This window comes from Oncorhynchus kisutch, linkage group LG22, assembly GCF_002021735.2.
Source record: "Oncorhynchus kisutch isolate 150728-3 linkage group LG22, Okis_V2, whole genome shotgun sequence".
Classification (NCBI taxonomy): Eukaryota; Metazoa; Chordata; class Actinopteri; order Salmoniformes; family Salmonidae; genus Oncorhynchus; species Oncorhynchus kisutch.
Window position 1 is genome coordinate 29,000,684 of NC_034195.2, and position 14,518 is coordinate 29,015,201.

Sequence of the window (14,518 nt, forward strand, 5' to 3'; positions counted from 1 at the left end):
CTCCAATCTCCGCTGTGGAGCTTTGCAGCTCCTTCAGGGTTATCTTTGGTCTCTTTGTTACCTCGCTGATTAATGCCCTCCTTGCCTGGTCCATGAGTTTTGGTGGGCAGCCCTCTCTTAGCAGGTTTGTTGTCGTGCCATATTCGTTCCATTTTTTTATAATGGATTTAATGGTGCTCCGTGGGATGTTAAAAGTTTAGGATATTTTTTTAGAACCCAACCCTGATCTATACTTCTCCACAACTTTGTCCCTGACCTGTTTGGAGAGCTCCTTGGTGCCGCTTACTTGTTGGTGACCCTTGCTTAGTGGTGTTGCAGACTCTAGTGCCTTTCAGAACAGGTGTATATGTAGTCAATTTAATTACAAGTTGTAATGCAACAAAATAGGAAAAAGGCCAAGGGGGATGAATACTTTTGCAAGGCACTGTATTAGTTCAGCACTACTGTCAGAGTAAAGAATAGGATGATTTTAGGAAAGAGGAACATGCTGTAGCCTCACTGTTGTGTGGTGTTTTCCCAGGTATAAAGGGGCCTCTGGCAGCTCAGCAGTGTGTGCCTTCACCATGGACCAGGTGGAGAGGGCCTTCAGCGGCCGTTACCGTGAGGTCAACCGGGAGACCCAGCAGTGGTACACCTACAACCACCCTATCCTTGATCCACGGCCTGGAGCGGTGAGTTACTACTGCCCTCTGCTGGGCAGCTTACATAGTATAAGTCAGTGGTTCCCAACCTTTTTCGGTTACTGTACCACCAACTGAATTTTGCTCTGCCTGGAGTACCCCTGAATTACCCTCTCATGTGTATTTTACCAGTAGGCCTATGGTCTCATGAGTCTTCTCAAGTATCCCCTGTGGATAGGCCAAGTATGTCCAAGTACCCCTGGTTGGGAACCACTGGTTTAAGTAACCTGTAGTAGGCTATACTAAGCCAACCAGGTGTTTGCAGATTGGATGTGTTCTAGCCTGCCTCTCAGACACAACAGCAATCTGGACTTAACATCAGTGATTAACCAGCTATCTGTCTCTCTGCTGTCACTAGCAGCCTTCTTCCCAGAAGGCCTGATGTTATCAAAGCTGCCACTGCTACGGCTGCTTTAATTTCCTGGCAGACTTATCACGGACACATCAAATCAAATCATCAACTGAGGGATACAAACACATATTTATGAGGATAGGCAGGGGGTAGTAGTAAGCTTGTGTAGTGTGTATTGTTGCCCGGTGTGTGCTTATGAGACTCCCTGTGTTCTCTCCACAGTGCATCACTAATGCAGCCCGGGACCAGGGCATCTCCTCCTCTCTGCATATGCCTGACAAGGTACTAAACTTCGTCAAGGACCACTTCCTGATGGACAGTGTGATCCGCAGCCAGCCCCTCCTGCTGAAACGCAGCGTCCGCTACACCCAGATAGCTGTCCACCGGGTCCAGGCCATCAACAAACACTACAATGTGCTCTTCATTGGAACAGGTACTGTACTGTAAACCGCCTCAGCCGACAGAACTTTTCCTCTTCTGTATGAGAGGCAGAGCTATAGCAGACACTAACCATCCACTGCTCTATCATATGTCTCTGGCAGATGATGGAAGACTCCACAAAGCCATCAATGTCAACAACAAGATGCACATCATTGAAGAGATTATGCTTTTCACAGACCCCCAGCCTGTACAGCACATTGAACTGGACTCTGAAAAGGTACAGTACTGAGAAAGAAATCAGTTTATTTCTGGAGCATAGTGGGAGTAATGATGAGCTCACTAAATGTCAGCACTGGCAGTTTAGGGGTCTCATAAGCCGTGAAGAGAGCCGGAACCTAAAGGGTAGCTCAGCCCACGTTCATTGAGATAATTGTATGCAACTTTCTCTCAGGGGAATTGAAAAAAAATAGGTCCTGTGTTACTCTGTATTGTTACTCGGTTTGGTCCTCCAGCATTGGGTTCGTCAAGGGTACAGTGTTGACATTGTTTTAGAGAGAGGTAAATGTCTGCTAATATGTGACCCAGATACCTATTCCTCCCTGGCCCCTGACTGACTGTCTGGTGGTCTCTCCTCTACAGGGCCTGCTGTTTGTGTCCTCCTACTCTGGCCTGGTGGAGGTCCCGGTGGCTAACTGCTCCAACTACCAGAGCTGTGGAGAGTGTGTCCTGTCCAGAGACCCTTACTGTGCCTGGGAAGGGCGGCAGTGTCTGAATGTCAGGCTGGGTGGACTAGAAAAGTATGTTTCCCCCAGACCACCTGCCTCCATACATTACATTTCTATGGTCCACTCATGGACATGTAGGTGTTGCTCATCAAAGAGATACTAGCCTTGTATTAGCATGATGCCAGATAATGGTATAAACTAGTTAGATGCTAAGCCCTCATAATGACTGATAACTTTTCGGGACATTAGAGCACACCAAAGAAAAAGTGACAATACAGGATAATGCTCAATGCTGTCTGCTTACAGTACATGCTGTAGTCTGTAAAGACCTGCTATGTGTAGATTGTCAGTTAGAGGTTCTGAGTGGTTCTGAGACACCCATTTGTCTGATATACCATTGTGTCTGTGTTCTCAGCCACTGGCAGCAGGACGTGGATGAGGCAGACACATCTGTTATCTGCAACAAGACACAGCCCAGCCCTCGCTTTGCTAAACCCCCACCCACACGTAAGTACTGTACCATTCCATCAGTTCCTGCTGGATTAAATCATCTCTGTACCACTGTGCTCTACTATGGAACTGCTGTATTTACATTTCGAAGAACATTTTATTCCAATGTTCCCTACCATGATTATCAATTCCAAGCTTATTTAATGTGTTCATTCTCATCGCAGTCCTATTCAGCTACCATACTGATATAATATTACAGTTTGTTTAATCTACCTGAGATGGACTTGCTTTCACAAATGAAAAATAAAAAAGCCATTTCTCTTGTTGTCCGCAGGGATGTCTTCATGCCAGGTGATAATGATCCCAGCCAACATGTTCAAAGTGCTGCCCTGTAAGCTGCGCTCCAACCTGGCAGAGAGGAAGTGGGAGTACAGTGAGGGTGCAGGTCACTTCCTGTACCCCAGTCCTGAGGGAGGTCTAGTGGTGGTGGCCCAGGCTGACAGACAGGAGACCTATGAGTGCTGGTCAGTGGAGGAGGGCTTCAGGCAACTCCTGGCCAACTACTGTGTTAGGGGAGAGGCCAGGCAGGAGAGCACCACCCTCATTGGCCGCTCACGCACCCCTCTGGTCCCACAGGAGGAGCCAATCATCCTACCTGGAGAGACCCGCTCCCCACAGATCAACACCAAGACCTACTGGAACGAGCTCATCATAGTGTGTGCCCTGCTGGGCTTCTCCCTGGTAGTCTTCTCCCTATTTGCGGTCTACAGGAACCACGACCGCATGAAGTCCATGCTGAAGGAAGGCGAGTGCCCCAACATGCAGCAGAAGAAACCCAGGCTAGTGGGGAATCCGGCTGAGAACTTGCCTCTGAATGGCAACAGCACAGTGCCAGCCTCTGTGTCAGACCACAAGGGTTACCAGACCCTCAATGACAACTACATCTGCAACACACCGCCACATGAGTGCTCATCACCAGACAACAGCAAGAGCTTCTCCGAGTCAGAAAAGAGGCCTCTGAACTTGAAGGAAAGCACTGTAGAGATCTCGCCCATCTGCCCGCGGCCTCGTGTGAGACTGGGCTCAGAGATCAAAGATTCCATTGTGTGAGGACAGCTTTGATCAACTTGAGCAGGAGATAAAACCCTAATGTGGAGTGATTAACTATTAGCCATAAGAAAAGGGGGACTTACAATCAAATAAAAACATAGAAGGAAGGAACACTGAAGAGGGACATTTCATTACACTGCTTTTGCACTTTTGTCTTTTTCATTTTGTCCCTGTGGTCAGTTCTCATTTCCTTGTTGTCACTCCTCTTTCTCTAGTGCACCTGAAGCACAACTAAGAGGAAGCTGATACAGATTGCCTTCAGACTATTGAAGCTGTGGAATGATGGTTATGGTGGACATAGGACACATACAGCTGATTTTGTCCTTCTGTAACAGTTTTTATATGATTCAGTCATGTTGTTTTTATGCATTGCCACTCAGTCCGTCCAAATGTTCTGTTGGCATTGCATTGAAAGTAGAGCGATACTCTAGAGCTGACCCATAACGCTCCCATCTACATCCACAATTAGTGTGCGCTTAGCCCTACACTGAGAATGATAGTAGAATAACAAACAACCTCTAATTCAAACACTATAGTAAGTAGATCAATAGGCCTTTCACTGATGACTTAGTTATAACAGCAGTCTATCAGCTATTAATTCAAAGCAGTTTAAACTGTGGATGACCTTAGTGCAGCATAACCAGGCAGACATTAGAATGGAATCCACTGGTCAAGAGAGGGCTGACCATCCCAGAGAGACATGGAAAGGAACCAATGAGGAAGGAATGAAAGAGGTAGGGACCACCTGGCATGAGGTGTGGAAAAAGAGCACGCAACAGAATAACATAATACTGGAGAGGTGTTGTTGTCGAGGTTCTCTGCCCTGCTCCATCAGGAGCTTAGAGATTAAGTCAAGACTTGAATGACTAACATGTCTTGTGAAGGAGTAAAGAGAGAAAGCAACACTATCCCCCCAAATGGAGAGTAGTACAGATGGGGTTTGTACATCCAAAGGTATTGGAGGATATGGTGCCTAACATGCTGACCAGACCGGACACGTCGCGTGTGCGAGCGTTGCAAAATAAATTTACACATATGTTATTCAATCATTGCACCCACACTGCTCGCTGGTATCAGCGAGCGTCTGCTTGGCCAGGCGGTAAAATAGAAATTGGTTCTATTTGTGACACCTCAACGCGCTGCAAGTCCAGCCTCTCCCATCTCCTCGTTGGTTTTTAGAAGCATATACCCACGTGCCATCTCCTCATTGGTTTTTAGAAGCATATGCCCACATGCCATTTCCTCATAGGTTTTTAGGAGCATATACCCACGTGGGTGATTGAAAGATTAACTTAGGTCTACACTCCGGTAGGTTGTAGTAATGCACTGTAAAGTTGGTTGCCAACCGCCATATTAAATCCAAAATAAGAAGAAGAAGCCTGAGAAAGGAGGAGAGATGACGAGAAAGGAATTCAGTTTACCGTTTTATCTGTGGATTAATTGTTGGAGTAGAGGACATTGTGCATTTCATCTAAAATAACAAACTAATGTTTATATCCCAGGACAAATTAGCTAGCAACAGCAAGCTAGCTAGTTAAATTGACACAAATGTTTCATGCTTTTTGACCTGTCCCCAAATGTAATATAATTGGTTCAGAGTTTGTTTTGATATTTCAACCTGCGTGTCCTGATCGCTTCTGGTGTGGGTGAACAAAATCAACGTTCGTATGTCCGGTTTGGTCAGCATGTAAGTTATGTGTACGATTGACATTCACAGGGTTGAAGCGTACCCCTGACATTGGGGAAGACCCGAGACCAGGTATTAACATATGATTCATTATGGAGCCAACAGATTATGCAAAGCACACAATGTGAAGTGGGGTGCAAGGTCACACCAAAAGAGAATCTCATCTTGAGACTGTGCAGGCGCGTAGGTGTCCACACAATCTTGATTATACCCACATTATACCCACATATAATTTAGTATGCAAAAGATTGAGCCCTTTCTGTGGCATAGCGGAATGGGATGAGAGAGAGCTTATCACTAGGCCTGGAGTTGCTGTAGCTAGGCTGAGATCCCGGTATAAAATGCTGACTAGTTCAGTTTGTCAGTCAGAAACTGATTCCTTCGATCCAAATTCAGTCACTTCAGACACCAAGTTAATGTTGGCTAAGACTTGTGTAAAAACCTGTTCACCACTTTACTTAGATAACTCTTTCCTGGCCCTGTGATTCAGAGGCTAGTAGACAGCAGAGGTTAAAGAACCACATGAAGAGTGTGGCAACACAACAGAGTCAGCCAGTGGAGTATGGAGTTCTTGGTGTTGATGAATGTGACTCACACACCCAGAGGAAACCATGCTCTGTGTTCATTTATGTTGTGCCAAAAATAACCTTTTTAAAATGTGTATTCTGTTTTCATCCTTTCCAACACAACTGTCATGTCAAATCAATGTTTTATGTTTAATGGGCCTGACCGATTCAGCATGTATCAAACAGTATGCATCAAACCATTCATAACGTAGCCATTCAGTGTATATGAAAGCTGCCATAGTTACCAACATCACCTCTGGTTTAATGACACTAATGACTGTAAACTGGGTTTTACTAATATGGAGCCAAGGCTTTCACAGCAGTTATGGACCAGTCAATGGAGGAATGTCTTTTGAAAATAAAATGAACAGATTTTGTGAAAGGATGGAACCTGCCTAAATAATAATCCAAAAGCAAGGGCTTTCATTGAGGCATTACCTAATAACAGAGATATGTTTTCAGCTGTTCAAGATTGGAAAGATACAATAATTCTAAAGGCACAATTTAAGAATATAGATTTCATATTCCAAAGATGTAGCTATGTCAGTGCAAAATTATGGTAAACTCTTGCAACATTGCGTTGTGGAATGTAGTGATAGAAATTGTTTTGGAATAATTGTAAGTAAAACAATGTTGTCTTATTTAAGTTTGACATTTGTACAAGGGCCTTACAATTTTTGACAAAGTAGCTGTGAAAAAAGCATACTGCTAATGGACTGCTGTGGTGGCTGAGTGTATATAATGTACATTTGTATTGTAGTTGAGTGGACTAGTGAAAGTTGTATCATTGCGGTCAAAGTGCAGAACCAGCAAAAATCTTGACTCAAAATGCGTTGTTTTTGCACAGGATGTTGGAAAGCCTTAGTTTGGAACACAGATGGGGTTTTTTGTTGAGAATGATGTATTACATATTCAATGGATTTTTTTCATGCCTTCAAGCTAAATTCAGGAATCAAGAGTTGTGCGTCTTGGGGTTCTAAAATGTGTACTCATGACCTTGTGACATTACTCATTCACATGGACAACCAGGTAGCAGCAGCATCACCTGCATGATAGGTACGACAGAATAGACTGTAGAACTGTACTGGGCATACCCAGCAATACTATTAAAACACTGAGTGACTGCCTTTAAATTATGATCAGTATCTGTACAAAGAATTATTTTAGAATGGCTTCAACCTCAATCACTTCGTATTTCTGGGTTGACACTATTGCAAACCATTGTTTTTGACTATACATTAAAACTAATCAACGCTGTCTTTAAATGCTCCTGAGTGGCGCAGTGGTCTAAGTCACTGCATCTCAGTGCAAGAGGCGTCACTACAGTCCCTGGTTCGATTCCAGGCTGTATCACATCCGGCTGTGATTGGGAGTCCCATAGGGCGGCTCACAATTGGCCAGTGTCGTCCGTGTTTTGCTGGGTTAGGCCGTCATGGTAAATAAGAATTTATTCTTAACTGACTTGCCTAGTTAAATAATGGTAAAATAAAAAAATATATTCACCACCATTCAAAAGTTTGGGGTCACTTAGAAATGTTCTTGTTTGTGAAAGAAAAGTTTAAGAAAATGTCCATTAAAATAACATCAAATTGATAAGAAATACAGTGTAGACATTGTTAAGGTTGTAAATGCCTATCTACATAGGCGTACAGAGGCCCATTATCAGCAGCCATCACTCCTGTGTTCCAATGGCACGATATGTGTTAGCTAATCCAACTTTATAATTTGAAAATGTTAATTGATCATTAGAAAACCCTTTTGCAATTATGTTAGCACAGCTGAAAACTGTTTAAAGAAGCAATGAAACTTTCCTTCTGTAGACTAGTTGAGTATCTAGAGCATCAACATTTGTGGGTTCGATTACAGGCTCAAAATGGCCAGAAACAAAGACCTTTCTTCTGAAACTCGTCAGTCTATTCTTGTTCTGAGAAATGAAGGCTACGTGCCATTGGAACACAGAAGTGATGGTTTCTGATAATGGGCCGCTGTACGCCTATGTATATATTCCATTTTTTTTTTTTTTTATCGGTCGTTTCCAGCTACAATAGCCATTTACAACATTAAGAATGTCTTCACTGTATTTCGGATCAATTTGATGTTATTTTAAGGGACAATTTTTTTTGCTTTTCTTTCAAAAACAGGACATTTCTATTTGACCCCAAACTTTTGAAAGGTGTGTATACATACAGTTTAGAAATGGCAGCTTGGATCTGTTGAGTAAAGTGGTTGTTATCTAAAATCTAAACAATAATACATTAGCAAAATACAAAACCAAATCAACCTGAATATCTAGCATAATAGGTTCAGACATGCAGCATTTAAATCTCTTTCGTTTGCTCACCTTTCCAAATTGATATATACTTGCATAAGGTTTTTGAGACTGTCGTTATTAGCTTCTACTGAGTTGCAGTAAGGCACCTCTTGTCACTTGAAGAACCACTTCAGTCAAGCCTTCTATTTGTGACAGTGCACCAGGTTTCTCTGACTCGTGTCAACATGTCTTGTAAGTTTGTATGTAAAAGTGTTTTGTAAATTGAGCTGCCAATGTAAAAAGCTGTTGTGAACTGTATTTTTTGTATTATACATCACTACTGTTTCAGTTGTTTTTGTTGTTCTGTACATAAAAGCACCTTATTTTAATTTTTCAAATAAAGATAAATGGTTACATTATGTTTCCTATATGGTTCATGAACTCAAGTTATAATACCAAATAGAATAACCTCAATATAGAAAGAATAAGAATCTAGGACACAAATGGTGTTTGTCACATTGGTCTTAAAGGTCCATTGCAGTTTGTTTTTATCTCTCAATATCAAATCATTTCTGAGTAACAATGAAGTACCTTACTGTCATTGTTTTCAATTAAAATTGCCAAAAATAATCAAAAATAGCTTCTTATCAAAGAGCAATTTCTCATGCAAGAATTCAGCTATGTAGGACTGTCTGTGAGTGGTCTGAGTAGGGAGGGGAAAACGTAAAACTAGCTGTTATTGGCAGAGAGTTTTGGAACTCTTTCTAATTGGTCTATTAAATAATTTACTGCCTGGTGATGTCATCAGGGCTGCATTCAGTATGTGTTTACGTTCTGGAACATTCAATTGAATGGAAACGGTGCTGTACTGAATGACCAGTTTAAAAAATGGGGAGGGGTTAGTTTGTAGGTTGGGGAACGCTGTCAGCATGGCCACTGCCCTTTAAATACATAACTTATTGCTTCAGGCCATACCGCGCCACAAACACCAGACGGGAGCAAATGTACCTCAAAGCCTGTAAAATAACACACAAGAACCTTTTGGGAAAACGTGTCATTAAGTACAAACCGTTTTGCAACGTAGCAAACGTTTAAGCGAACTGGATGCATCTCTGGCAGGACAAAACTCCCCCCCCCCCCTTAAACAGGCTGACATTTCAGGCGGTCTTTTCATACACCGTTAGAGCATTGTCATCATTTTCACAATTTCACAGTATTATTCCAATCTCGTAGTGTACAAAACATTAGGAACACCTGCTCTTTACATGACAGACAGTCCAGGTGAAATCTATGATCTCTTATTGATGTTAAATCCACTTCCATCAGTGTAGCTGAAGGGGAAGAGACGTGTTAAATGATTTTTAAGCCTTGAGATAATTGAGACATGGATTGCGTATGTGTGCCGTTCAGAGGGTGAATGGGCAAGACAAAAGATTTAAGTTCCTTTAAAGGTGTATGGTAGGTTGATTTCTTATATATGGTATGACTTTACTCACATAAAAACTGTGGATGGAAACGTGGTTAGTGACTGTGTCCTCTGTCAGCACATTAGTCAAGTTAAGGTGGAGAACAATGTTTGCTGATGCATTCCACCAGACTCTTATAAAAACGTCTGTGAAGAACAGCAAGGAACATGTTCAGACTGTATGTGAGCCTAATTCTTGCATTGTCATGTAAAACAAATAAGCTAATAATTTAGATGTCTTTTTTAGTAGAGGTGTTTCTGTCACAATAGTGAAGGTATGGAACTGTGGTATGGCTAGGGATATCACATGGTCTGGTGGAGTTAATTACCGTCTGCACACAGTGCAACAATGGCAGGCAGGCATGTATTCTTGATAAAGAGTGCAGTCCACACCTGAAAGGACAATAGATAAAGCGTCTACTTTAATGTAAATAAGCTAGGTTTCCATACTATTGGAGACTATTCTCAAATCCGCATAAAGAAAAGTTGTGCATTTTCCCACCAGCGGTGTGTTTCCACCAAAAAGACTTGTGGACTTGTGGATTTAAAATTTAAAAAAAAAAATGTGAGTGATGACAGTGCACATAAAATGTACTTTTTCGCTTAAGTTTTCATGTACCAAATAAACAAAGCAAAAAAAAGAAACGTCCTCTCACTGTCAACTGCGTTTATTTTCAGCAAACTTAACATGTGTAGATATTTGTATGAACATAACAAGATTCAACATCTGAGACATAAACTGAACAAGTTCCACAGACATGTGACGAACAGAAATTTAATAATGTGTCCCTGAACAAAGGTGGGATCAAAATCAAAAGTAACAGTCAACATCTGGTGTGGCCATCAGCTGCATTAAGTACTGCAGTGCATCTCCTCCTCAGTGACTGTACCAGACTTGCCAGTTCTTGCTGTGAAATGTTACCCCACTCTTCCACCAAGGCACCTGCGAGTTCCCGGACATTTCTGGGGGGGAATGTCCTCACCCTCCGATACAACAGGTCCCAGACGTGCTCAATGGGATTGAGATCCGGGCTCTTCGCTGGCCATGGCAGAACACTGACATTCCTGTCTTGCAGGAAATCACACACAGAACAAGCAGTATGGCTGGTTGCATTGTCATGCTGGAGGGTCATGAGCCTGCACCTGCAGGAAGGGTACCACATGAGGGAGGAGGATGTCTTCCCTGTAACGCACAGCGTTGAGATTGCCTGTAATGACAACAAGCTCAGTCTGATGATACTGTAACACACCGCCCCAGACCATGACGGACCCTCCACCTCCAAATAGATCCCACTCCAGAGTACAGGCCTCGGTGTAACGCTCGTTCCTTCGACGATAAACGCGAATCCGACCATCACCCCTGGTGAGACAAAACCGCGACTCGTCAGTGAAGAGCACTTTTTGCTGGTCCTGTTTGGTCCAGCGACTGTGGGTTTGTGCCCATAGGCAACGTTGTTGCTGGTGATGTCTGGTGAGGACCTGCCTTACAACAGGCCTACAAGCCCTCAGCCCCTCTCAGCCTATTGCGGACAGTCTGAGCACTGATGGAGGGATTGTGCGTTCCTGGTCGGGCAGTTGTTGTTGCCATCCTGTACCTGTCCCACAGGTGTGATGTTCGGATTTACCGATCCTGTGCAGGTGTTGTTACACTTGGTCTGCCACTGCGAGAATGATCAGCTGTCCATCCTGTCTCCCTGTAGCGCTGTCTTAGGCGTCTCACAGTACGGACATTGCAATTTATTGCCCTGGAAACATTTGCAGTCCTTATTGCCTCCTTGCAGTATGCCTAAGGCACGTTCACGCAGATGAGCAGGGATCCTGGGCATCTTTCCTTTGGTGTTTTTCAGTCAGTAGAAAGGCCTCTTATTGCTTACCGTCTGTAAGCTGTCTTAACGACCGTTCCACAGGTGCATGTTCATTAACTGTTTATGGTTCATTGAAGAAGCATGGGAAACAGTGTTTAAACCCTTTACAATGAAGATCTGTGAAGTTATTTGGATTTTTACAAATTATCTTTGAAAGACAGGGTCCTGAAAAAGAGATGTTTCTTTATATATATTTATTTTTTATTTATATATTTTTTTATTTATTTAACTAGGTCAGTTAAGAAAAAAATATTATTTACAATGACGGCCGACCCCGGCCAAACCCTAACGACCCAAGGCCAATTGTGCGCCGCCCAATGGGACTCCCAATCACAGCCAAATGTGATACAGCCTGGAATCGAACCAGGGTCTATAGTGACGCCTCTAGCACTAAGATGCAGTGCCTTAAACAGCTGTGCAACTCAGGAGACCCAAGAAATCTACATTTTAATGATGGATATTCTAAAGTTCAATGTGTTTCCATTGCATTTTCAACTCTAACAATGGTTTTGTCACAAAAACTGTTGCTGAACTAGAAAATGTGCCTACTCTGGTCTCGGAAAGTGTGCTGTAGCCAACAGCTCGCAGATACAGTGAGGGTAGGCTAGTCTACATGATGAGATTATTATGGATATTTTTATTTGTCAAATGGCAGTCAACCATTGATCATCATGTGGATGGCGCTCGTCTACCGTATTAATCGACTACCGAACAGCTCCTTTTTTCATCTATTGGTGCTCATTGGACCCTATGATCACTCGGCTACACAGCTGATGCCTGCTGGACTGTACCGTGTTAAGGAACTTAATTTTGTTTATCTGTCGGCCCCAGCCTCAAACTCAGGCCCTGCGTGTAGCTAAATGACCCTCTCTGCCCATTCATCGCCATTTACCCATTGTTGTTGTCTCACCTGTTGTTGTCTTAGCTCTCCCAACCAACACATGTGATTGCTGTATGCCTCTCTCTAATGACAATATGCCTTGTATACTGTTGTTTAGGGCAGCTCTCATTCTTTTATTATACTGCGGAGCCCCTAGTCCTGCTCAACATGCCTCAGATAGCCCCCCTCTCCCACCCCCCACACATGTGAGACCGCACCTAACTTAACTGGCGCCTCCAGAGATGCAACCTCTCTCATCGTCACTCAATGCCTAAGTTTATCCCCACTGTACTCGCACTCCACAATACCCTTGTCTGTACGCTATGCCCTGAATCTATCCTACCCTGCCCAGAAATCTGCTCCTTTGATTCTCTGTTCCCAAAGCACGAGATGACCAGTTCTTATAGCCTTTAGCCGTACCCTCATCCTCCTCCTCGATTCCTCTGGTGATGTAGAGGTTAACCTAGGCCCTGTGTGACCCCAGGCGCTCTCATTTGCTAACTTCTTCAACCGTAAAAGCCTTGGGTTCATGCATGTTAACATCAGAAGCCTCCTCCCTAAGTTTGCTTTATTCACTGCTTTAGCATACTCCGCCAACCCTGATGTCCTAGCCATGTCTGAATCCTGGCTTAGGAAGGCCACCAAAAATTCTGAAATTTCCATCCCCAATTACAACATTTTCCGTCAAGACAGAACTGCTAAAGGGGGCGGAATTACAATCTACTGTAGAGATAGCCTGCAGAGTTCTGTCATAATATCCAGGTCTATGCCCTAACAGTTCGAGCTTCTGCTTTTAAAAATCCATCTCTCCAGAAATAAGTCCCTCACCGTTACCGCTTGTTATAGACCCCCCTCAGCTCCCAGCTGTGCCCTGGACACCATATGTGAATTGATTGCCCCCCATCTATCGTCAGAGTTCGTACTGCTAGGTGATCTAAATTGGGATATGCGTGACACCCCAGCCATCCTACAATCTAAGCTATATGCTCTCAATCTCAGACAAATTTTCAAGGAACCTACCAGGTACAACCCCAAATCTGTAAACATGGGCACCCTCATATATATCAACCTGACCAACTTGCCCCCTGAATACACCTCTGCTGTCTTCAACCAGGATCTTAGTGATCACTGCCTCATTGCCTGCATCCGTTATGGGTCCGAGGTCAAATGACCACCCCTCATCACTGCCAAACACTCCCTAAAACACTTCTGTGAGCAGGCCTTTCTAATCGACCTGGCCCGGGTATCCTCGAAGGATATTGTCCTCATCCCGTCAGTAGAGGATGCCTGGTTGTTCTTTAAAAGTGCTTTCCTCACCATCTTAAATAAGAATTAAGAACAGATATAGCCCTTGGTTCACTCCAGACTTGACTGCCCTTGACCAGCACAAAAACACCCTGTGGCATACTGCACTAGCTTCAAATAGCCCCTGTAAAGCCCATGGAGAATAAGAGTACCTCCTCCCAGCTGCCCACTGCACTGAGATTAGGAAACACTCACAACTGATAAATTCATGATAATTGAGAGTTTCAATAAGCATTTCTCTACGGCTGGCCACGCTTTCCACCTGGCTACCCCAACCCCGGCCAACAGCTCTGCACATTTCAATGGTCATCCCGAAAGCCAACACCTCCTTTGGCTGCCTTTCCTTCCAATTCTCTGCTGCCAATGACTGGAACGAATTGCAAAAACTTAAAGACTTATATCTCCCTCACTAACTTTAAGGGTCAGCTGTCAGAGAAGCTTACCGATCGCTGCAGCTATACACAGCCCATCTGTAAATAACCAATTCAACCAACTACCTACCTCATCCCCATATTTGTTTATGTTTTTCTGCTCTTTTGCACACCAGCATTTCTATCTGCACATCTATCACTCCAGTGTAAATTGTAATTACTTCGCCACTATTGGCCTATTTATTGCCTTACCTCCTTACTTCATTTGCACACACTGTATACCGATCTATTGGGCCGGCAAACCATGCCAATATATCCTCCAAACACCAGCTTCGAGGGCATTATCACTTGTATCAGCATATTCAAATAATATTTGACATACTTTCATTAAAAAAACGTTAGTTTGATGAATTTATGCATACTATTTCAT

General features: G+C 43.4%; 1 protein-coding gene across 3 annotated transcripts in view; it reads left to right on the forward strand.

Moving 5' to 3' along the window:
* LOC109867473 (semaphorin-4B) overlaps nt 1-8,621 on the forward strand; it is an 86,483-nt gene extending 77,862 nt beyond the window's left edge. For all 3 annotated transcript variants that reach the window (XM_031801627.1, XM_020456650.2, XM_031801626.1), the window contains 6 exons: nt 521-671; nt 1,255-1,465; nt 1,575-1,690; nt 2,053-2,210; nt 2,554-2,645; nt 2,923-8,621. In XM_031801627.1, the coding sequence (XP_031657487.1) occupies nt 521-671; nt 1,255-1,465; nt 1,575-1,690; nt 2,053-2,210; nt 2,554-2,645; nt 2,923-3,698 (1,504 nt within the window). In that variant the 3' untranslated portion in view covers nt 3,699-8,621. The remainder of the gene's footprint in view (nt 1-520; nt 672-1,254; nt 1,466-1,574; nt 1,691-2,052; nt 2,211-2,553; nt 2,646-2,922) is intronic.
* Nucleotides 8,622-14,518: the final 5,897 nt, after the last annotated feature.